At 28.8% G+C, this 24,934-nt stretch overlaps 3 protein-coding genes across 3 annotated transcripts; all 3 read right to left on the bottom strand.

Annotated features, from left to right (window-relative positions):
* Positions 1–1,732: 1,732 nt before the first annotated feature.
* Positions 1,733–3,586, bottom strand: LOC145959553 (serine protease gd-like). Its single transcript, XM_083078515.1, has 3 exons — positions 3,428–3,586; positions 2,888–3,261; positions 1,733–2,408 (listed from the first exon to the last, which is right to left on the bottom strand). The coding sequence occupies exons 2-3, from the start codon at positions 3,230–3,232 to the stop codon at positions 2,136–2,138; spliced, it is 618 nt and encodes a 205-aa protein (XP_082934641.1). The 5' UTR covers positions 3,233–3,261; positions 3,428–3,586; the 3' UTR covers positions 1,733–2,135.
* A 595-nt stretch (positions 3,587–4,181) lies between these two features.
* LOC145959546 (putative fatty acyl-CoA reductase CG5065) lies at positions 4,182–11,208 on the bottom strand. The gene is made up of 10 exons (XM_083078499.1): positions 11,081–11,208; positions 7,461–7,600; positions 7,270–7,392; positions 6,921–7,046; positions 6,666–6,811; positions 6,425–6,534; positions 5,788–5,983; positions 4,948–5,187; positions 4,545–4,802; positions 4,182–4,454 (listed from the first exon to the last, which is right to left on the bottom strand). The coding sequence occupies exons 1-10, from the start codon at positions 11,163–11,165 to the stop codon at positions 4,364–4,366; spliced, it is 1,515 nt and encodes a 504-aa protein (XP_082934625.1). The 5' UTR covers positions 11,166–11,208; the 3' UTR covers positions 4,182–4,363.
* On the bottom strand, positions 11,156–24,909 carry LOC145959551 (uncharacterized). Its single transcript, XM_083078514.1, has 4 exons — positions 23,902–24,909; positions 23,502–23,667; positions 22,741–23,199; positions 11,156–11,221 (listed from the first exon to the last, which is right to left on the bottom strand). Exons 1-4 carry the CDS (start codon positions 23,986–23,988, stop codon positions 11,208–11,210), a joined length of 726 nt encoding a protein of 241 aa, XP_082934640.1. The 5' UTR covers positions 23,989–24,909; the 3' UTR covers positions 11,156–11,207.
* Between the last annotated feature and the right edge of the window lie 25 nt (positions 24,910–24,934).

Raw genomic sequence — 24,934 nt, 5'->3', positions numbered from 1 at the left:
TGCTTTTCTTACGAACGTTCATTATTTCTGGAAAAATTAAAAGAATAGTACGCTAAAATATCTTTTATGAAAGAATAAAACAGGAAAGTACTGTGCTTAAACATTTCTCGTGCCAGACAAGAAACGCGCTTTATATTATTTGTTGCAGTTAATATTTTGAAGTATGTACTCACTTTTCTTTATGTCCTTTTATTATGTTTGCTAAGCAATTTTCACGTATGTTTTACAGTAGTTGGGATATGTCTTATTGTTAGATAATTCGGTTGTTTCTTTTACGTTTGATTTTGCTTGCTTTTTCTGAAAAATTACATAGAAGAAAATTATATAAATGATAATCATAATCAATCATCAGAGATTTTCCAGATTTCTATTCCATATACATTCAATTTACAAACATTTTAATTTTAAGATGTACATACATTTGTACACAATATATTATATAATATATTATAGAAAGATACGAGAATAGTGAAGACATGAATAAGTGATTTAATAACGCAATTGTCTTTAGATGTCAACTAATCAACGCAGCACAAAATATACATGGGAAATTGAACGATACTATCGTGATAATATTTTAATTCCACAATCATATTTAATTGTAAATGCAAAATCATTGATCATTTTTCTAATTTAATTTTTCCTTTACAGAAATATAAAGTATCAGTAATTTTTTGCTACAAGCAACAAAAAATATAGAGCTTTCTATTTATTTTAAAAGCGTGCGAATCTGAATTATATGAATTTATACCTTCGTAGAAAACAAGGTTGGCAACTCGTGAAGAACGTTTCCGAGAGTGTGTTTTAACCGCGTCATTTTTAATTTTAACGTTAATTTTCTACCCAAAAACGAGTAATATCCCACGACATCATCGAACGACCTGGATAATTTTGCGAGAAGAAATTCAAATATGTGAATTAATATGCTTTAATGAAGTTACATTTTTTGTACTGAGTTGTTTTAATCTGTTGAGTGGTGTACAATTCAAAGTATAAAATATTTTAGTAGAACATAGATGCGCGCGCACACACACATGATCATAAATAACTTTTATTAAAACATACAAACGCGTGAGTGTGTGAATTGAACTCTCTCGATCGAGAACTATATAAAGATTCATGATTGCGGATAAGTTGAATAATGATCTTTTACGAAGCGATCAAGCTTTATGCAATTCTAATATTTTTTTCTGTTATTCATCTCTTTGATTTGATCATAACTTGTAGTATTATTTAATATCTGAAAGAAATAACAAAATACAAAAATGTTCAAAAATATAACTTTTATTAAAGTATATGAATTCATATGTGTGTGTGTGTGTGTGTGTGTGTGTGTGTGTGTGTGTGTGTGTACATATAAATTCACACACACACACACACACACACACACACATGTAAATATTTTTCTAAATTGTCCAGAAAAGATAGGGACATATGTGGGAGGAGGTCAAACGTGTCCATACGCCCATTTGGTTAATGAGCGACAGAATAAATTTAGCAAAATAAATAATATATAACCTTTTGCGCATATATAAATTACGTAAAAAAATCATGTACATGAATTCATATTTATAATTTATAAATTTAAATTTTGTAATATTTTACATAATATTAATATTATATGCGTAAATTCTTAAACAATATTTTTACATTTAAACATTTTAGAAATATAACTTATATAAAAGAATATTATGTCGTGTAATTTATATTAATTTTATATGAATTAGGTGATATTTTTGTACTTAATAATAAGATGTAATAAAAAGATATGTATAAATGGTTCGATAAAGCTACATGATACAATGTATAGCAGAAAATATAATATATCTGGGTCATATATGATTTATTTTAAATTTTTATTTTTTAAAAGATCCGTTATTTAATAACACATTTATTTTTGCATACATATATTTAAATTGAATATCGCGATAAATGCATTCAATAGAAGGGATTAATCTAAAAGTCTAAACTATAGAAATTGAAATTTATAAAGAAATGTATATATGTATATATATATTTTTTTCTAGCTATACTAATCCTTACGTTATATTTTTTTCTAACTCTATACAAATTTGTGCAGAAATATGTGTCGAGCAGCACATTTTACACATCTGCGGTAAGATTACGAGAGTATATTACATAGAGATCTGTTTGTAAATCCAGGAAAAATATTTGGCTACATCAACGTAGACAATGTATTGCGTGAGATCGCAAGTCTGCCGATTGAAGTCGTACAGTGATAGTGAAACGATGCCGCGCAGTTGATAACGACCCGTGGAAGGATCATAAAGCATCAGTCCGCTTCCACTATCACCTTGGCAAGGACCACTGCCGTCTCGCATACCAGCGCAAAAAGTGCGATTCGAAGTCAAGGTGACGAAATCATGGTTACTCCGAAAACATGTCTCCTACAATTATGCAATAATTAGACTAAGAGTTTTTAATTTTATCACTTATACAAAATTATATTCTACGCCAATAATTTATAAAATCGATCAATTTGATAGTTTTTTGGAATTAATATTTGTATATAGATATTAGTGTTTCAAGAGTGTACAAAAATTTGTACAAATTCCTTAATCGCGATTAGCGAATGCGCATTAAAGCCGATATCGCATTCGTCATTCCAATTTCAAAGTATAATAATCATATAATGATTTTGACAAATCTATCCGTTATGGATATATAATGAATCGCAATAATATCATTATTGACGCGTGCAAATTCCAAGAATTTCTTTTTTTTCGTATTTAACAAGGATTTAATCACACATTAAATCTTGATAATATGTAATTTTGAATATATTTCTTTTTCCATTTAAGAGAAATCAGATTACGAGGATGTGACACGAAGATGATGGAATCCGTCGAAAGGGAGACAGTTTTACCTGACTCACTATTGGCGCCTTTGCCATTCGGGGTTCGTAAACATAAGATTCATTCCATGCAACGTTGCCGAACCCCCACCCTGCGACATATCCTGTCTTGTTGACGACTCTCTGCAGATCGACCGAGGTATACCACATACAAATAGGTTTGATCGTAGGGCTGAACTCGACGGGAGTCTTCAATGTCAGAATCGCCAAATCGGAATCACCACTGATGCTTCGGTAATTGTAATCAGGATGAAGCGTATAGCTCGCAATCTCTCTATTCAGGGATCCCGCTTCATTCCAGTTAAACAGTCGATATCGTCCCAAAGATACCAATATTGCATTGGGAGGGATATTCATTTGGGCGTCCAGGCTAAGGCAGCGTGCCGCTATAAACACAGAAAAAACAAACGCGAATAAAGCATTTTTCGACAATAACGTTATTTTTCACAATAAAAAAGAAGAAGAAGACAATTCCTTAGAAATGATTGGAGAAAAATGGCAACTGTAGTCTCGAATATATACGGTATTGATATTGTCTTAAATCTTACTCACCATAAGGACCTGAACAATATTGTTCATCGTTAAACCAAATTCCGGTCAGTAATGGTATCGGTTGAGGCAAAGGAAAATAAATGTGATATAACAAAGGCTTATCCCTTTGATCTCTCCGAACAGACTCCTCTTTCGATTGCGTCACTTTCAATAGACCGACTTAGTTCTGAAACGTAGCGATGTTTAATGAAATACTTTAATGATTCATAAAACAAAGAAAATTGTATTTTTTTAATTATACAAAAAATATATGCATTCGACTAATCAAATTTTGTTTTAGGAGAACAGATTTTATTTGCAGTCATACAACTAACTTTAACTTTTGTTGAAAATTATTAAAGATGATTTATAAAAGATCGTTACCCGTTACCTTTAATTGAGGATCAGTTAAGTCGTCTGCAGAATGCGAAAATATTTACTACTTTAGATCTTGATAACATAATGACAATAACAAAACAAGTGTAATGCGAAATAAGATGCACTATTTTTCACTCACATCATTTTTTTGTAATTTTCACAAAAAGTTGAGGATTTTAAGATAAATGTATATAACGAAGGAAAATGGTTTTATTATAAAATATCTCTATTTGAAAAGATAATTTTTGTCTTAAACAAGTTTAAACAATAATCGTTAAGACAAAAATTATCTTTTCAAATAGAGATATTTTAATTATTTAAGAATTTCAAGAAAATAAGTTGATAAGAATAAATATTAAAATATTTAAATTTTTTACCATGCAAGTAAAATAAAAACATACATGCTTTATGTCATATAATATAACATCGATAAATTCAACAACACATGTAGAGAAATATGTTCAATGTTATATGTTAGTGTATCAATATCAATAAATTAAAGTATACATATATATAATATATGTTAGTGTATTTATATTAATATTAATAAATTAAAGCATATTTACATATAGAGAGAAACTATGCAAATATTTTGACGAATATGATCCAGATAATCCAAAGAGTGAAAAAAATTAACACAGTTTTAGATACTTGGTGTATCCAATAAAGCCTGAAATTCATGATTTTGTCCTTAAGAGAAGTTTAATCTTTATATTAAAAACAAATTAACTTTAATAAGGATAAAAAAGAAATTCTTTACCTTTTATAATTTATACGACTAATTTCTAAATTACTGTCATCTTCATTTAAAAAATAAAGACGTAAACCTTTGTGAAAATCGATAAGATATTTTGTCCAGTCAAGTTCCCTTATGTTGAATGGAAATAATTGCTTATCTTCTTTATTCAAGCGTTTCCACATCGTTTGAACATTATCATCGGTGAAATGCCATTTAGTAATTGAAAAATATGCAATTAACTTTATAGCTTTGTGGATTTTATTATACAATTTCCACATTCTGAAATATATATAAAGGATTATTACGTTTCCTTATGTGTTTTTTAGAAGTTTAAATAAATTTAAATAAATTTCGTTCAATTTCGAGATAAATTATTGTACATACATAGTTGAATAATCAATATTTATATATGTTTCTATAATACCTCGGGCGACGGCCTACACATATCCTTACACTGTCCACAAAAAAGGCCGGAAGCAAATGACAGAACCAAATGCCAATTTTATATGTTATTTCTCCTGGTACTAAAAAAACAAATGGTAACCACATGGCATCTTTCAAGGGATATTTCTGATTTAAACAGATCATTTTATTAATGTATTCGCCCCAAGTCGGCGCATTAGGTGCTGTTGGGTTATTGTAAATTAACATATTTTTGCCTGTCCTATAAAAATTAAAAAACCTTTCTTAAAAACCGCTTATTAATCATAAATCACGTGTTCCAATACTTTTATTTTATGTAATCAATATATATTACATAAATATGTTGATGTATTAATTAAAAAAAAGGTTGATTATTTTATGCTTGACATCAACTTGTCACGAGTGTTGAAATGATACAATAGATCACATGAATTATATAAAATATTTTGTAATTTTTTGAGAATAAAATTGAGGACTAAAGATAGGACTGAGATTGATGCCAATATTTAATATCTGATGACAATAATTAATATCGAAACTACTTATGACAAAAATGAAATGACAGTACCAATCAAAAATATATCTTTATGTTTTTTTTGAGGATAACTTAATTCAAAGTGTATATATATTTAATTAATTTTTCGTTGCTGTTTTCATTATTGAATGAAAAATCTATCGTTTAATAATCCATATACCTATTATTAAAATATGTGTGATTAGATAGAAATATATGCACATTGAATTAAGTTATCCTTAAAAAACATAAAGGTGATATATTTTTGGCCAGTACTGTATGTGTTATTATCAGATGTGTGCGTTCCTTGATGATATTTGATTATACCTGCATTGATTAGAGACATCCCATGCACTAGCAATTAAAGCGTTTACGGTAAAATCAGCAGGCACCAAATTCGCCATAATATCGGGATCGCACCATTGAAATCTCGTGAAACCGAGCAGGATATATATTGTACTGCCAATTGGTCCATATAAGTTATCGCCCCATCCGACGATCGGTTCGTTAGCGCTAGGCATGACTGAAAAAATATTCATTTTTCTTTCGTTAAAGCTTGCACTTAATAATAATCTGCAATATTTTTGCGATTTTACGTTATCATCTTAAAATTTCATTTTTTTCAGTACTATGTTATATTAATATTAATTATTAATTTATTTATTAATGACAATAATTATACTTTTATATTACACATAAGAAATGTATATGTATTTTATGATATTTCTCGCAAGATTATATACGATAAATCTACGATATAAATGAATTATATACGATAAAAATGAATTTGCATTATATATACATATATATATATATATATATATATATATATATATATATATATATATCTTATGATATAATATGAAGATGATTTATATATAATAAAGATGAATTATAAATTAAAAAATTAATTAATATAAAAATTAGTATGATAAAATAATGTATAATTAATTAAATTCTTTACCCATTGCAGGTCGAAATATTCCAATAGGTAAGTTTTTGCCTTCGTCTCTGAGAAGAATCTCTGTAATGGCTTTTGTACATGTATATGTATTCGGCCACAATGAAGCCATTCTATCAAAATAATAATATTACAGTAATTTATTATAATAATTTTGATTTATTATAAACATTTATTTTTTTACATGGAAAGTTTATTATTATTATCTTATTTATTATATATCGAGAACAAAGAAAATACGCACCTAGATAATTTTTCATCGTTTTTGGGTAAAGCACGCATTGATGTAATAAAATCCTTATGATCATTAGGATATGTGTAAAAACGTTCCTCGATAAGTATTGAGTTATCGTGGCAATGTGCATACAAGGTCGATATGTGAATGAATGACTGCAAAATAAATGTCAATATCGATTTAATTATTTCTTTAAAATTCATAAAAATTAATAATATTCTTCCCAATTATTTTACAATATTTATTGTTACAAAATAAAATTACCTTTAAGTTTGACATACGTTTAGCGATGTTTAAAATGGTATTTGTAGCCATAATGTTTATTGTCGTAGCAATTTTTATTTCCTCGTTAAAACGCATAGTCGCCGCCAAGTGGAAAATTATGGACACCTGCAATATAAAGTAAATATAATAAGAATTTTTTTCTAATATAAATCTAATATTTCTAATATATTATATTGTAATATTTCAAATATATAAAAAGAAGATTTATTTTTGACTATCTTAATAATTAATATTTTTAATTTACATAGAATATATATCTCTTAAACATACGATAACTTTTTTGAGCTGAATATAATTATACAAATGCAAGAGAAATCTGAATTATTACCTCACGTATCAGGATATTCTTATCATTTTCGGACAGTCCTAAATCTTCAACATCAAAATTGCCTATAATTGGCACAACTTTTTTGCGAAAATTAGGCACTTCCTCTCTTAATCGATCATACAACTGCAGATTATAAATTCACATAGTAATGTTTCATGAATACATCATATTACTGCTTTTTAGATACTCACCGAATTTTTAAATATGTCATCCAGTCGGCTTTCAGGGCACTTGTCCTTTTTCGGGCGTATCAATAGATACATTGTAGAAATATCGGGACAACTTCGTAACAATTTTTCAATTAACATTTTTCCGAGAAACCCGGTACTACCTGTAAAAAAAATAGAAAAGTAAAATTAAATATAAACTGTAATATGTATTAATTACAATATCCAGAAAGATAATGTAAGGAAAGAGTCTCGTAAGAATTCTAGTATTACGAATTTATTATTTATATGTATATAGTAATTAATACTATTTTCAAAATTATTAAACGTATATTGTTACTAAAACAAACTAATATTTGAAATGTTTTTTACATTTATCAATTGAAAATTAATTTTAAATTATTAATTAATATATTAAATACAGAGATTTTAATTTGAGAACTTGTAGTAGAGTTACTAATATATAATAATTAATGATAGTTAATAATAGTAATTTATTTTGTTCCAAAAGTTTTCCTACGAACATACGCATGGTACATAAAGTATATAATAAAATGAAATAATAGTGTAATAAATTGAAAAAATTGAGAATACAAAAAATAGAGTAATAAAAATAGAAAACAAAATGAAGACTAAAATATAAATATAAATAAAAATTAAATATATTGAATAAAAAATAAAATAAGAATGAATATGTTAGAGTGACAATGTGAAATTTAGCTAAAAGGACAGAAGCAGTTGATAGAAGTCTATAAGCTGCCAACTTTTATCGTTTGACATTTAGGAAATGTATTGCAAAGTTTCTTTTGAATGATTTAATGGAGAGCAATTCAATGATTTTAGGGTAACTAATTCAACAAAGGGAATGCTCTTCAAAGGATTTTTGCTAAATTATTCCCCAATATAATGAGACTTTTAGCCTCTAAAGAAGATATGATCCGAGGTGGAATCTCTCATAAGCGGATAAATGCTTAAATCTATTGAAAAGACAGATTGAATTATCAGTGGAAAGCAGCTGTATAATAGAGTAAAGCAATCTAAAAAATAAGTCGAAAAGTCGCTTTTTCACAGCGAAATCAAATCCAAGATCTAAGTAATGCAGAAAATTTGAGATTTTTATGATTCAAAAATTTTATTGCTGTTTGCTTATCAATCTAATTTTTAAATTAAAAGTTATTTGCAACTTCAGTGTTTACAAGTCTGTATCATTAGTAAATCATCAGCGTAGTAATTGATGTAAAGCAGTATAAAAACAATTTACAAACAATTTACAGTTGTTTGTAAGTGCAAAAATCTTTCTTTTTAAATCTTTAGTTGATTTATGATTGATTCTAATTATAATGTTGCAAATATTTCAAATAAAACTTACTTATAAAAATGTGCAATCAATGATTACGCATATCACTCTTGTCGATGAAATAAAGAAAATTGATTTTTATCAAGAAATTGCAAATTTTATTTGTATCACTTGGAAATGATTAACATTGTTTTATTTTATTAACTTTAATTGAAAGATAGAAACCTAATCACTAACAACAGCCCATTTTTATTGATCAAATTTATAGTTGTATTCTTAAAAATAAAGATACAAAATAAAGATAGATTTATAAACTATATACATAAAATTAACTTGTAGTATTTACTAACTGGCTTATTTATAAGGATTGAAAAGAATAGAGTGATTCAAAGATAATATTTAGCTAATCAATATAAAGAGAGATACTATTTATTACTATTAAAAACTAGTTAAAATTGCTAATACGTTAAATGTATGATTAGGATTCTATATTGTTTTATGTTTCATGGTCATGTAGATAAAAATAAAATCAATTGAAAATGCAAATTTAAAAAATCAAATATATGATCTTTATAAATATAAATATAAATGTTTTAATGTGTCAAAAAAAAATATCTTACCGTTAAGATTATTGGTTAAAAGTAAACCGGTTATCATCAATGACTTCAATAATAGCTGTTTAGATACTTGCGAATTTTAAATAATTTATTGTAAAAATCAGTTTGTATTTGCAGAATAAATTTTCTTTATTAAGATAATCTAGTTATAGACAATGCGATCAAATATTTTAGAAGAGGTACAAAAGCACGTAAAGAGCTGAAAATCTAACGGTGAAGATAAATTATCTAATTTTTTTGATAAAACATAAATTTTTTTACAGCATAGAATAAGATACATACACACACACACCAACAAAGAAAAGAAACAAAAGTTATCTGAATTAAAATCAAGCTGTAAGGAAAATTATTATCGCTTTCGTGTAATGAAAAAAACCTAGAATTAGAATAAGAGAAATAAAAATTTTGTTAAAATTATTGTAAAATGATACAATAATTTTAACAAAATTTTTATTTCTTTTATTCTAAATCTAGGTTTATTTTATTACACGAAAGCGATAATAATTTTCCTTATATATATATATATATATATATAAGGAAAATATACATATATATATATATATATAGAACAAAGTAGATTTAAGCGTAAGAATTTGCGGTATAATGCATAAGACTCATGTGCGTCATTGTTTAAGTTTACGATTGTCGTACTCAATTTTAACTGTGCGGTTAATGGACTGCGCAATATTTCTAGCCGATTTATATTCTAGATAAACAAAACACTATTTTATGTAAGGATAGGAAAGATTTGTAAAGAGCATCGCATGACTATTTTTCAGGCACAAACTTACATCTAATTCTGTTTTCAAATCGATAAATATATAATATGTAAATAATATCGAGACTAATGTTTTAATTGGATTTTAATTGAATTTTAATTGAATTTTAATTGAATTGTTATTTTAATGAAAGTTTAATTTGTTTATTAATGAAGAAATTTCATAAGTCTAAAAATTAATGAAATAACGTAGTTTAACACAAATACTTAATTACTTATTCACACATACCCTTCACACATCACACATATCGGTAATCAGTTTTCTATTACACTGAGAAAAAGTTGTTAACTTGACTAAAGTTTAAGTATTTAAGTATTTAAATTAAATATGACATATTAAATCTATACATGACATCTATTATTATATATACAGAATGTACCAGAATTCGCGGACGCGGAATGCACAGCGTGATAGTTCATGCCAAAAGAAACAACATTTTCTTTTGACAAAATTGCATCTGAATATTATTTTTTTAATAAGAGCAACTTTAAGCTAACGAATATGTGTTTTAGATTACGCATGAATCAGAGGCGGCGCGCGCACAGCTTGCGCAGCATTTGAGCATATACGCTGTTTTATTATTTTGATAAAAGTTTTACAGAACTATGCATGATAACTGCATGAAAATAAAATAAGTAGATTAAATAACATGTGTGAATAATTTTGATCCAAAATTATTGTTTCAACGTTCTAAAAATTTTTTTTGGCTCTAAAATAGATCAATAAATGTTTTAAAGCATATGTTCGAAATGCAGACTTTTTATTTGTATACACATATTCGCTCTGAGGATAAGATTTTTTGGTATAATTGGACCATTTCTGATGTGACGATTGCTATTGCACAACGGAACTGTTCTTCTAAATTTAATATGTGTGGATCAAAATTATTCACATATTATCTAATCTACTTATTTTACTATTTTTTATTCTATTCAGTTATATAATAAATACCTGTAATGAAGATTGACTGTCCGGCGTAAAATTTTTGTATCGGCGTCTTGTGCATTTCAGCTTCATTGTTTTGTTTGTAATCCATGATTTTCCAAGATGAAGTAGTTGCCGTATATATATGTTACATCTATATAGGGTGTCCTAATAAAAAGAAATCACCTTAATTAATTTTCTAAACTAAAAGAAATAGCCTGTTGCCGCGAGAAGAGATTGACATGTGAGAAACATGATTCTCGATGATAGCACAAGATAAAATATTTTTGGTGCGATTATTATGAACAAAATAGATATTTGTTTATAAAATATACTATGTATTGCGCTATTTATAAAATGTTTATCTACAGAGAGAATTTCTACTAAATATGAAACAAGTTGTTCATGCCTTTTTACATTTAAACATGGAACAGATACATAACAAAGCTCTTAGATAGACACATAACATTTAATTAAGAGAAAACAATAAATTTATTTAAAACAGAACTTATATATGTATATGTACAAGTTCTGTTTTAAATAAAGTTATTGTGTTTTCCGATCGATAAACGAAGTGTTCACCGTGTGTGTATTCTGTTGCACGTTGCTCCATCTATTCAGATTTTACTATATTCTGTAAATGTATTTGCACTTATTTCGCAAAATGTCTTCTTGAACAATATTTTAAATGTAATATTATTTTGATAATATAAACAATTAAAACAATAAAACTAAATAAACATTAAAATAACAATTATATGATAATGTTATCTTACATATACAATAATGGATGAAATAAGAAATATGGTGTATATATATATATATATTTATATATATATATATATACAATGCCCGACAAAAAAAAAGAGACCACCTTTTATTTTGTAAATTTTTGTCTCTAAAAACTATAAAAACGTAAAAAAACATTGAATGTTTTTGGCTCAAATAATTATTTATCAACTTAATTTTAATATCCATATAACAAAAAATAACATTTTTGTTAGAGTAATTTTTTTGGACTTTTTTTCAAGAATGTTGCATTTTATACGTGGACAAAATAAAGAGACCGCTATCTTAGTTGGCACTGCAACTTACTCTATTTTCTCCGTTAGGCGAATTATGTGTTTTGTTTATATACTGTGTTGTGTGACATTGTAATACGCGTTTCATTCGCTTATTGTTTCTTAACTGAGAAAATTCGCGTGTTAACATGGACTAGGAATAAACTTGTGCACAAATACGAAAATTAATTATAAAAGATATACAGAAAGGTTCTTCGCAAAGAAAAGTAGCAGCAAAATTTAAAGTAAGCAAAACTCAAGTGCAAAAGCTATTGAAAAAGTTTCGAGAGACTAGTTTTGTTGCGGATAGAGCAGGAAGAGGAAGAAATCGAGCGACTACAGATCGAGATGACTCTCGTATTGTACGAGAAATTAAGAAAAATCCATGTTTAACGGCACGTGCAATTCGAGAGAACTTCCATCTGAATGTATCAAATAAAACTATTGAGCGAAGACTCCGTGAAGCAAATTTTCACAGCCGAAACTTGCCTTCACTTGCACGAAAACGGCCCTTTATCAACAAGCGTAATAATAAAATAAAGCGTCTCAAATTTGCAAAAAAGTACGTAGACATGCCAATTGACTTTTGGAAAAAAGTTGTATAGTCCGACGAGAGTAAATTTGAGCTATTTAATCGGAAAACAAGGCTTAGACTATGGAAAAAACCCGGAGAAGAGTATCAAGAGCGTCACTTGCAGCAAACAGTAAAATATGGAGGAGGCAGTATTATGATTTGGGGTTGTTTTGCATGGTCAGGAGTAGGAAATTTAGTAAAAATTGATGGTACATTAACGGCAGATAAATATATTAACATGCTTCGTGAAAATCTAGAGATATCGATATTCAGGGTTGGGAAGTAACGCGTTACTTGTAACGCCGTTACCGTTATAGTTACTTTTTTTTGGTAACGGACTGGTAACGGCGTTACATTTTTTTTTCTGTAACTGTAACGATAATGTAGTTACATTTTTTTAGTAACGATAACGAATTTAACAGTTACTTTTACCGTTACTTTTCATATTTTGAAAATACTTAGGACATCGTATTTCTGTCATATTCAATTTTTAGTCATCGACCGACATTCATATAAAATTCGATAATATTTCGGATGAAATTTATTGCTCTGAGAGGTGTCTGTGAAGCTGACACGACAATCCACGAATTTCAAAAAAATACTAAGAGTTCTGATAGCACTTTTCATAGTTCTACAGTTCCCGATAAAAATTAAAGAGTTCCGCATTCCTTATATTGAAAAGTCGAAATCGAAAAAATGTCGTGCTAACTGCGAATCTAGCACGACACTCTTCCCTCTAAAGAACCAAAACGCGTTGAATATTATTATTTTTAGCAAGAGTTCCTAATAATTCTGCTATAGTTCAGCCTATATATGCAATTTCAGACCGATATTTCAATAATTAATAATTTTTTATGAATTTTTAATGTCCTCGACCAGCACGACACTTAGTAAAAATGTGTCGTGCTGATGATTTTCCGTAGTTTTAACGGCAGTTCTGGACAGTTCTATAAAAGTTCTATTCTTTAGAAACATTTTTCAAGCAGAGATTTTTTAAATAATTATTTATAAAATAGTAAACGGTCGGAATGGTCTAAATGTCATGCTGATCTAAATGTCATACTGGTCAAGAACATTAAAATTCGTAGATTGTCATGCCAGCTTCACAGCCACCTCTGGAGCGATTAATGACATCATTGGTCAATCACAGTTATTTCAGTCGTCTGAGGAATGGATGTGATTGGCCAGCTTATAAGTTTGACGTAATATCGGACGAGAGCACAAAAAGAATGCAAATTTAGCTGTATTTATAAATTTAATGAAAATTAAAATTTTTTTATTTACATGTGAAGTTACATGTTAAGTGCTTTAAAATCTATATCTCTTTAAATTTTTTACGGTTTTGTAAATTTAAAATAAAGAATTTTGCTTTTATATTAATATTTTAATAAAAAATATTACCAAAGTAAATTTTTTATTTAATTCTATCTTGTTTTAACATTAAAAGTAACGGGAAAAATAACGAATCGTTATTTTTGAAGTAACGGTAACGCTAACTAGTTACTTTTAAAAATAAGTAACTAATAACGGTAACGAGTTACTTTTTTTACTCGGTAACGAATAACGGTAACGAGTTACTTTTAAAAAGTAACTTTCCCATCCCTGTCGATATTATATTATAATAGAGTTTATTGTTGGTATGGTGACCCTGGGACATTCTGTATACAAACTTTTTTAATTTGAGCATTAAATTTTTTTAAGCTTTATGTAAATTATAATCAATAAACTGTCAACATGTTTACAAAAAATATAACTCTATTATAATAAATTCATGGGATCATTTGGAGACGATTTTTTCTCCGAAAATGTTGAAGCAATAATTTATTAATTAATAAGTGATTAAAAAAAAATATTTTTTGCAAACTAAATTTGGTAGAGTTAAAAGATTAACAAAACTACTTCAGTTAATTCTTTAATTAATTTCGGATGAAGTTTATTTTAATAGAATTTCAATTTAAAATTTAATTACAAAGCTATATGATAGTAAAAATTGAAAACATGCAATGATATTTCCTCTCGACAATAACATTGAAAAAAAATGTCTCCAAATGATTTGAAGAATCTACCATTAGTAAGTACTGTGGTTATCCTAGGATCTTATGTCCATGTCTTTATTTAAAAAAGTAAAATTGCTTCTTTAATATAAACAAATAATTGTTTGCAATCCGTATTGTTATAATCACAATAAAAATTAGTTTAAATTAATAGAGTTTATTTGCCGTATGGTTTATCTTTCTATATATAATTTAAAAAAATAATTATTTGTAAAACATCTTAATTTTCTTTATTATCTATAAATATTATCTGGTAAGAAAAAATATAGATTTCTTCAAACTTTTAATATTAATATAATTAACAATGTAATAGTAGTATTATGTTAAGGTTTATAAAAAAAATACTTTGTATAATTGATTAATAAAGACTAGACTAATAAAGACTAGATTAATAAAGACTATTGTATATAATAGATTAATAAATATTATGTTTGAATATTACGTTTGAAAACAGACTCCAATGCAGCACTGTACGTTGCAATCGAACGAATAATGAACCATCACTGAATTCTCATGTTACAGGCTTAAGGCTTATATATATCACTGAATTCTCATGTTACAGGGGGGTTAAGGCATATATATAAACATATCGTTGTTGAGAAACTTCGCTAAAACCAGTTTCAAGCACCTAATTAATTATGCCGTAAAATACATGTAATATATAAAGTTATGCAAGATACGAAATCAAATGAATTTTTCACAACTTCTTAAAATACACTTTATATTTTTTTTTTCAAAACAATCAATTTTTGGATATATATAAAAATGGATAGGTTGCAATTATGAAGACATCTTAACGGTTCCTTTTACAAGATTATTTCTTGTCGAAATTTTTCCCTCTATTTTTTCTCTATTAATCGACAATTACAATCTTTTTATTAAATAAATTGGTGAAGGAAGCATATTCATAGTGCAAAATGTATCATGTAAAAGCGTAGAGTTGTGTCGCTGTCAGAAGACTGAGAGGGATGTATGTTTTATTTGTAGATACCTGAACAGTGCGATGCTATCCACGTGATGAATGTGCAATCATAATTCATCGCGATGTTATAAAAATGTATCGTTATCACGTTGCATTTGGTCGAAACAGCGTGCCAAAGAGACAAACATCCATTCTTAATTATTTAGGAAGAAAAGAGATTCTTTCTAAAATAATGTTATATATCATCTCCGGAAAATAATATGAAGAAACTGAGGTTTTTAAAGTCAAATTAATATTTTTAAATCGCAAACAGCGATTGTTAATTCTACGGATATAATAAATAAATAAGTGCAAAAACATATTATAAGTATTATACTCAATAAACACATGATGGAATATTAAACATTTATTAAACGTAAAGTTAGTATAAATGTGATATAAGTATATCAGATAAACGTTTTAATTTCTATGGTTTTTATACAATCGTATAATATACGTTTTTATTACGTTTGCATAAAGCAAAACGGATTTTTTGCGTTAAAAAATATTATATAAGAATAGAAAAAGAAACGTTTAATTTCTAGAATGTATCTGCATCTATTTTATTTCTTAAAATCGTATATTTATGTAATCGAAGAAACGTTTATTGAAAACGTATATAATTTATGAGAAAAATCTCATTTATAAACAAAATGTTTACAAAATTCTATTCTATAAATGGTATAATCTAAGTCTTTAAAACGTTAATAAATTGTTGCACGAATAATATATACACACCTGATTTTACAACTAAAATATTATACGACTAATAAACATATTTTATTATTATATATATTTGACCATATTTTGAGTTAAATATATATAATAATATAGCTAGCAGGATTTTACGAAAAGCATTTTAAAGGTTCGGATTTCTAGTTTTCGAAATTTTATATCGCAATTTTGTACGACAATTTTTCTGAAAATGGCGGATGACAAAACGAGAGCATACAAAATTGAAAAAAAATGGCCCGAGTTCACCACGGCACATGGCGAGAGTTTGATGTCGCAGCTCAATGAGATAAACGCATATGATAGTACACAGAGTCTCCTTTTTAAAATGCTTTTTTGTTCGTCTCGATACAATGATTTTTTGGAGAGTTATTCGCATTTAAAGTAAAAAGCTGCCTTCTTATTCAAATGCGAATGCTCGGCGAAAAATCATCGTATCGTGATGAATAATAATTATGTGGCTACGCAAAAGATTCTCTTTCACATTATGTTATATTATTGTTGTACTATTTATTATGACTATGCTACAAATATATAAACTTTTACATAAATAATATAACATAATGCAAGAGTAAATAATCTTCTGCGTAGCCATATAATTATGATTATATAATATTTTTACAATCATTCTTGGCTACGCAACAAATATACATATAAACTTCTATGATTGCAGAAATATTAATATAATCATAATTATGTGGCTACGCAGAAGATTTTTTCTCACATTATGTTATATTATTGTTGTATTATTTATTAATAATAATTATGTTTATTTGCAGCATAGTCATAATAATAAATAATACAACAATAACATAACATAATGTGAGAGAGAATCTTCTGCGTAGTCACATAATTATGATTATATAGTATTTCTGCAATCATAGAAGTTTATATATTTGCTGCGTAGCCAAGAATGATTGTAGAAATATCATATAATCATAATTATATGGCTATGCAGAAGATTATTTTCTCTCAATGTTATATTATATTAATATTCTAGTACGTAAGAGCGAGTGAAACAATAACAGAAGCGAGCGAGATAGTAATAGGAGCGAGCGAGATAGTAATAAGAGCGAGCAACGAAGACTCGAAAATCGAGTCTTTCTTGCAGCCTGGCATACTATTTCTCTCTCGCTCGCTCCTATTACTACTCGCTCGCTTCTGTTATTGTTTCACTCGCTCTTACGTACTCATATACTGTCATGTTCATCTCGTTATCAAGCCTGCCGCTGGCAAGCGGCCGATGACAAATTGTGACAAACAAATAAGTTAATCATTTTAAGATATATTTATAAGGGTATGCGAGTAATTTTAATGGGATAATAAAAATTTTGCGATTAAAATAACATCAAACACGGTATCAATCGGATAAATGTAGTTAAATATATATTCAAAATTTTTATTATCAGACTAATTAAAAATTATCCGATTTACGTCGTGTTTGATATCATTTTAATCGCAAAAATCTCAATAATTCATTAAAATTACTTTCATATTGATAAAATAAAAAATAAAAGTTTCAGTTTTTACTTTATAATCTCGTAAATTGCGAATGGATAGAGGAAGTGAAGAAGCCGATTGTAAGAGACTTCGGAATTCTTTGATGATAGGTCATCTCGCTCGCTCTCGACTCGCGGTTTCGCTGTCGCTCTCGCACTTGACAGGTCGTAAAGATAAGCGGACTCGGCTTCCTCGCGAATGTAAACATCTTATAAAATAAAAACTGAAACTCCTATTTTTTATTTTATCCATTTGAAAGTAATTTTAATGAATTATTGAGATTTTTGCGATTAAAATGATATCAAACACGACGTAAATCGGATAATTTTTAATTGGTCTGATAATAAAAATTTTGATTATATATTTAACTACGTTTATCCGATTGATACAGTGTTTGATGTTATTTTAATCGCAAAATTTTCATTATTCCATTAAAATTACTCCCATACCCTTATAAATATATCTTAAAATAATTAACTTATTTATTTGTCATAATTTGTCATCGGCCGCTTGCCAGCGGCAGATTTGATAACGAGATGAGCATGATAATACATGAGTACGTAAGAGCGAGTGAAACAATAACAGAAGCGAGCGAGATAGTAATAGGAGCGAGCGAGAGAGAAATAGTATGCCAGGCTGTAAGAAAGACTCGATTTCCAAGTCTTCGTTACTCGTGCTATTGCTATCTCGTTCGCTCTCATTGCCATTTCGCTCTCTCTTATTATCTTCTCGCTTGCTGACATAACTCCCGTATACGCTACACACGCACACACACACATAGACACGCACACATATTTATATAACTATATATATATATATATATATATATATATATATATATATATAACTTTGCTCACTTGAAATATCTACGCTATTTTTATAGATATGAAAAAATTGTAATTACGAAAATTGTACGATTAAAAGGACCATATGATATGCTAGTAATATTGTTTTCGTAAGTGGAAGCGTTTCAGAAATTTCAAGATTATCTTCATATTTTTTTAATGGAACCATCCTAATTTTTTTATATAAATCGATTCCTCGCAATATTCCGTGTAAAAAGTTATAAAGATAGGATAGTCAAAAATTGAACAGTTAACGAGATATTTGATTCTTTAAGTTGACATAATTTTATATAAATTATAAAATATCTGATAAAATGTTCATTTTTCGATTATTTTACTTTAATAATTTTATGCATAGAATAATAAGAGGAATCAGATAGTATAAAAAAAACATATGATTGTTCTTAAGAAAAAATATGTCGCTGCTCATTGCAAATTCATATATAAAATATATATACAGGGTGTCCTAGACCACCCGTACACCCCTTTTCTTTCAAAAACTAAGCATTTTAGAGAAAAACGTTTTCGACAAAAATTGTATGGTTTTGAGGGGAACATAAGATGGTGTCATTGGTTTGACCTTGGATGGCATCGTTAAGGTGAGGTCAAGGACACCTTTAATTTCTTAAATGGAACTACCTATTTTTTATTGCATATTCTTATAGCTTATGTCGAGAGCTTTCCAAAACACTATAATTAAGTACGTTTTCGTTAAGTACTTTTTGAGTTATGAGGCTTGAAATAATTTCTTAATTTTACATAAACCGTAAAATATCTCGTTATGAACTCGAGGTGCTTGCAATTATTAAATCCTTAAAGAAATTTCGCGTTTATCTGATAGGAATATCTTTTAAAATTGTGACAGATTGTAGAGCGTTTAGCTTAACCATGAATAAAAAAGATTTATGCGTGCGAGTGGCAAAATGGGCCTTGCAATTGGAAGAATTTGATTATGCGATTGAACATTGTTCAGGGAGGGCAATGACGCATGTGGACGCATTGAGTAGAAATCCGTTACCCGTATGTATGTTGAATGAGTGCGAAGATAGTATGACGTCACGAATTCGAAGAGCTCAACAGGAAGACGCCTTTCTGCGAGAAATAATTAGGTTGGCCGAGGCTGGAAAGGCCGATGGATTTGTGACAAGAGCAGGGCTTTCATTTAAATTAATTGACGGCGAAGAACGAATGGTGGTGCCGCGACCGATGCATTCGCAGATCATCAAGCGGATACACGACGAGAAACATTTGTCGACGACTAAGACGGAACAAATAATTAGACGAGACTATTGGTTACAAGATTTAAAAGTGAGAGTCGAGAAAGTGGTTCGTAACTGTGTTCCATGTATCCTGGCCGAAAGGAAGCATGGTAAAAAGGAGGGACTGTTGCATCCCATTGAAAAGGGCGAGACTCCCTTCGATACGTTCCATCTGGACCACTTAGGACCGCTTCCTTCAACGCGTAAGAGATATGGATATATATTAGCCATTGTAGATGCATTTACGAAAATTGTTTGGTTTTACGCGATTAGAACTGCTAGCGCTGCGGAGCTGCTGACGTGTTTAAGAAAACAATCGTGCATTTTTGGAAATCCCAGGAGAATAATATCAGATCGCGGTTCAGCATTCACATCCAGCGAATTTCAGAAATATTGTAAGATAGAGGGAATCCAGCATATTCGTATTACCACAGGTATTCCTAGAGGCAACGGACAAGTTGAAAGAGTTAATCGAACGGTGATCTCGTTATTGACAAAATTATCTATTCCTCGACCAGAAGAATGGCATAGGTACTTGGATACAGCGCAGAAATATTTGAATGCTACGCCACACAGAAGTATCGGGACGACGCCCTTTAATTTACTTTTTGGGGCAGACATTAAAATGAAAAACGATGCCTCTATTCGTGAGATGTTAGAGAGGGAATTAATCAGTATTTTCCAAGAAGATCGGGATGAATTACGAAACCGAGCTAAGGAGAATATCCGCCAAATTCAGCAAGAAAATCGCCGAGGATTTAATAGACGAAGGAAATCAGCCTCATCTTCTACTGTTGGCAATCTCGTTGCCATCAAAAGGACACAAGCTGGACCTGGATTAAAATTCGCGCCTAAGTATCTTGGTCCGTATCGAATCAAAAGAGTATTAAGAAATGATCGCTTATATTGTTGAAAAGATCGGCGAACATGAAGGGCCTTATGAGACATCCACTGCAACCGAGTATATTAAACGTTGGATAGATGACGCTGATGAATCCATGACAGACGAGGACATCGCAGATGTCTGAGGACAGACATTGGCCCAGAACGGCCGATTGTAGGGAAGGACTTGCCACGATCGCGTTAAATCGTTATTTTCGAATTGTGTTTGCGCTCTGACCTTATTATTGTAATGCCTCGTTTCTGTGTTTTGATCTCGAATGTTCGCGACGGTTGATCGTTCTTTGGATAGCCGAGTGTGTCGTGAACTGATTGGGCCACGTATGAGACCCAAAAGACGGGGTAGGAATTGCGAACCGAAAAGAGGCAGTCGTGGTCGAGACCTGCGAGGAATCATACCTCTGTAATAGAAGCCATAATAAAAGATACTTTTCTATAATATCCCGCGTATTCCCTACAGTATGTACCTACTGTTTTTATGTCCTTTTATTATGTTTGCTAAACAATTTTCACGTATGTTTTAGAGTAGTTGGGATATGTCTTAGATAACTCGATTGTTTCTTTTTTGATTTTACTTGCTTTTGCTAGTTCTGAAAAATTACATACAAGAAAATTATATAAATTATAATCATAAATAACCATCAGAGATTTTTCAGATTTCTATTCCATATATGTTCAATTTACAAATATTTTAATTTTGCATTAAGATGTACATACATTTGTACACAATATAAAAAGATACGAGAATAGTTAAGACATCAATAAGTGACGATGCAATTGTCTTCAGATGTCAACTAGTCAGATGTTAGATGTCAATGCGGCACGAAATAGAACATGGGAAATTGAACGATACTATCGTGATAATATTTTAATTCCAATCATATTGTAAATGCAAAATCTTTGATCATTTTTCTAATTTATTTTTTCCTTTACAGAAATGTAAAGCATCAATAATTTTTTGCTACAAGTAACAAAAAATAAAGGGCTTTTTATTTATTTTAAAAGCGTGCCAATCTGAATTATATGAATTTATATCTTCTTAGAAGACAAGATTGACAAATAGTGAAGAATTTTTCCGAGATGTGTTTTAACTGCGTCGTCATTTTTAATTTTAACATTAATTTTACAGTATTCTCTAATATCTTAACAAAATAACAAAATACAAAAATATTCAAAACTAATTTTTATTAAAATATATATTTATAAATACATATAAATTCACTCACACTCATACGCATATAAGTATTTTTCTAAATTTAAAAAATAAATAATATATAATCCTTTGCGCATATACAGGGTGACCCATTTTAACTTAGGCAGCCAAATAACTCGAAAAATAAGCAAGATAGAGAAAAATGTTTTAGACAAAAGTTGTATGGTTTCGAGGGGGCCATAAGATGGTATCATTGGTTTGACCTTGAAGAGTCATTTGAAGGTCACGTGAAGGTCACTTCAATTTTTTTAAATGGAATACCCTATATATTTTTGTACATTCTTGTAGCTTATTTCGAGAGCTTTCCAAAACACTATAATTAAGTACCTTTCCGTTAAGTACTTTTTGAGTTATGATGCTTGAAATAATTTCTTAATTTTACATAAACCGTAAAATATCTTGTAAAATATTCATTTTTCGATTATCTTACCTTAATACTTTTATGTACAAAATAATGAGAGGAATCAATTGGTGTAAAGAAAACACATAGTTGTTTTTAAGAAAAAATATGGAATTGTTAATTGCAAATTACATATTTTTTCTTATGTAAGTCTTCTTATTTTCTCTTTTTGATTTTTTAAAACATACCTGTTATAATGTATTTTTGAGTCAGAATGGAACCGGCACATTGAAACACGACAATGATTTTCACGACAAAAAGCGCCACTAACCACGGCCACTGACGCGGTGACGTCTTCATTCCCTGGGCGATTAGCGGATTAATGTTTCTGTTGATTGGCTGATTGCTGATGCCGCATTCATAGATATAACTTTGTGGCGTTAAAAATGGATTGTTGTCGATCTCATCGGAGGAAGTGATCAGACGTTGAAGGGCAATAGGTTTCTTCGGACGTTGAGTGACAGGTCTATGTAACGTTGACATATAAAAGGGAACTGTCTGCTGCGGAGTCGACAAAAAGATATTGGGATGGAAATTTGTGTTTAGATTTTGATGCGGCGAATCATAGGAATTCTGTGAGTGCGGCAACACAGAAGATCGATACAAAGTGTGATCCAGCGTAATGGAAGTCACGACTTGTCCCGTTGCTAAAACGAAATACGAATAACACATGTTAAAAAGAAATTGTATTATCTTTTGAGAAAAAAATAATCATCCAAGAATACATGTTTATTATAAAATTTTTTAAGTAAAGATGAAAAAGTTCCTTTAACGAACTTTATATCTATCTGTAGCTTTATATTTACTCGCTTGAATGATAGACGATAAAATATGAAACAAGATTATGCTATAAACTTGATGTGGAAAAAATTGGAGAAAAATTGCAACTGTAGTCTCGAATATGTATACGGCACATTGATATTGTTTCTTAAAACAGTATAATACTCACCATGAGGACCTGAACAATATTGTTGATGGTTAAACCATATTCCGGTCAGTAATGGTATTGGTTGAGGCAATGGAAAATGAATGTGATACAACAAAGACTTATCCCTTTGATCCATTTGAACAGACTTCTCTTTCGATTGCGCCACTTTCAATAGACCGACATAGTTCTGAAACGTAGCGATGTTTAATGAAATATTTTAATGATTCATAAAACAAAGAGAATTGTATTTTTTAATTGTACAAAAAATATATTCATTGGACTAATAAAACTTTGTTTTAGAAAGAACAGGTTTTATTTGTACTTATACAATTAACTTTTGTTAAAAGTTATTAAAGATGATTTATATATCGACAAAACCATACTTCTTCTAAATTATTAATAATAGAAAATGTGCTTTTACCGTGGGTAAAACAACAGCTATGCTTAATGTCACTTTCAAATGAAGTTCGACGTTTTTTGGCGGGGATGGGATTTGGATCTGACCCATCACTTGGCTCGTCACATGATCGAATATATATGTAAAGTATTCATAACATGGAGATTGTTGGACTTTGATTAAACTTTTCACTACAATTTTATTTTTCTACCGAAATGTGTACGTCTTTTTGATAGTGAAAAGATTAATCAAAATAATATAATCATTGTTAAGTTTAATAAATAGTTTTGCTATCGAGACAAAGCTGTTTCTCAATGTGAAAAGATCAAATTTCACCTTACTGAAAATAGCACTTAATAAAAAAACAAAATTATCTTCGATTAACACATTAAAATAAATATCTGTATTGTCAATCGAATTAGAAACACAATTTCGATTTGTAATGCGCAATGATTTCACGTCACGCACCACAAATGAATAATCACTTAGGAAAAGTGACAAAACATGCAGATAAGTTTGAATTGTGAAATATATTTCAATTAATCCATAAAATATTTACACATAATGTTCTATGAATTATTCCGTAACGTAATGAATTCAATATGTCAGTATATCATGTAAGAAATTGTTTAATTGTTTAATCACAATTTGATATAAAATACGAAGTTCAACGATATCTGCTTCCTTGTAAAATAAAATGATAAAATAATATTTCAACAAACGAAATATTTGCTATTAAATATTTTTACGATTTTAATAATTCAATAAATTATCTATTTGTATTTTTAAATCACAGTTGAATTGGCACAAAAAAAATCATATATATTCAAATCAGTTTTTTTAATTGATCGAACAATAACAATAATGTAGTGTACATAAAATGCTTTTCCGAATCTATTTTTTTTTAATAAGAATATATATTAAAAATTTTGTTTTTTTTTAATTATATTGTTAATCTTATTGGATAAATTCATAAATAATCAGTCAAATCAACAAAATTTTTTTTGTAATAATAATAAAATTACTCGGAAAGAAATGCTAGATTGAACAAAATGAA

The sequence above is a fragment of the Camponotus vicinus genome, unplaced genomic scaffold, assembly GCF_025532165.1.
Source record: "Camponotus vicinus isolate PSW18456_S1 unplaced genomic scaffold, iyCamVici1.0 SCAF_1, whole genome shotgun sequence".
NCBI lineage: Eukaryota > Metazoa > Arthropoda > Insecta > Hymenoptera > Formicidae > Camponotus > Camponotus vicinus.
Note: the sequence above shows the minus strand (reverse complement) of the source record. Positions and strands in the feature narration are given on the sequence as shown.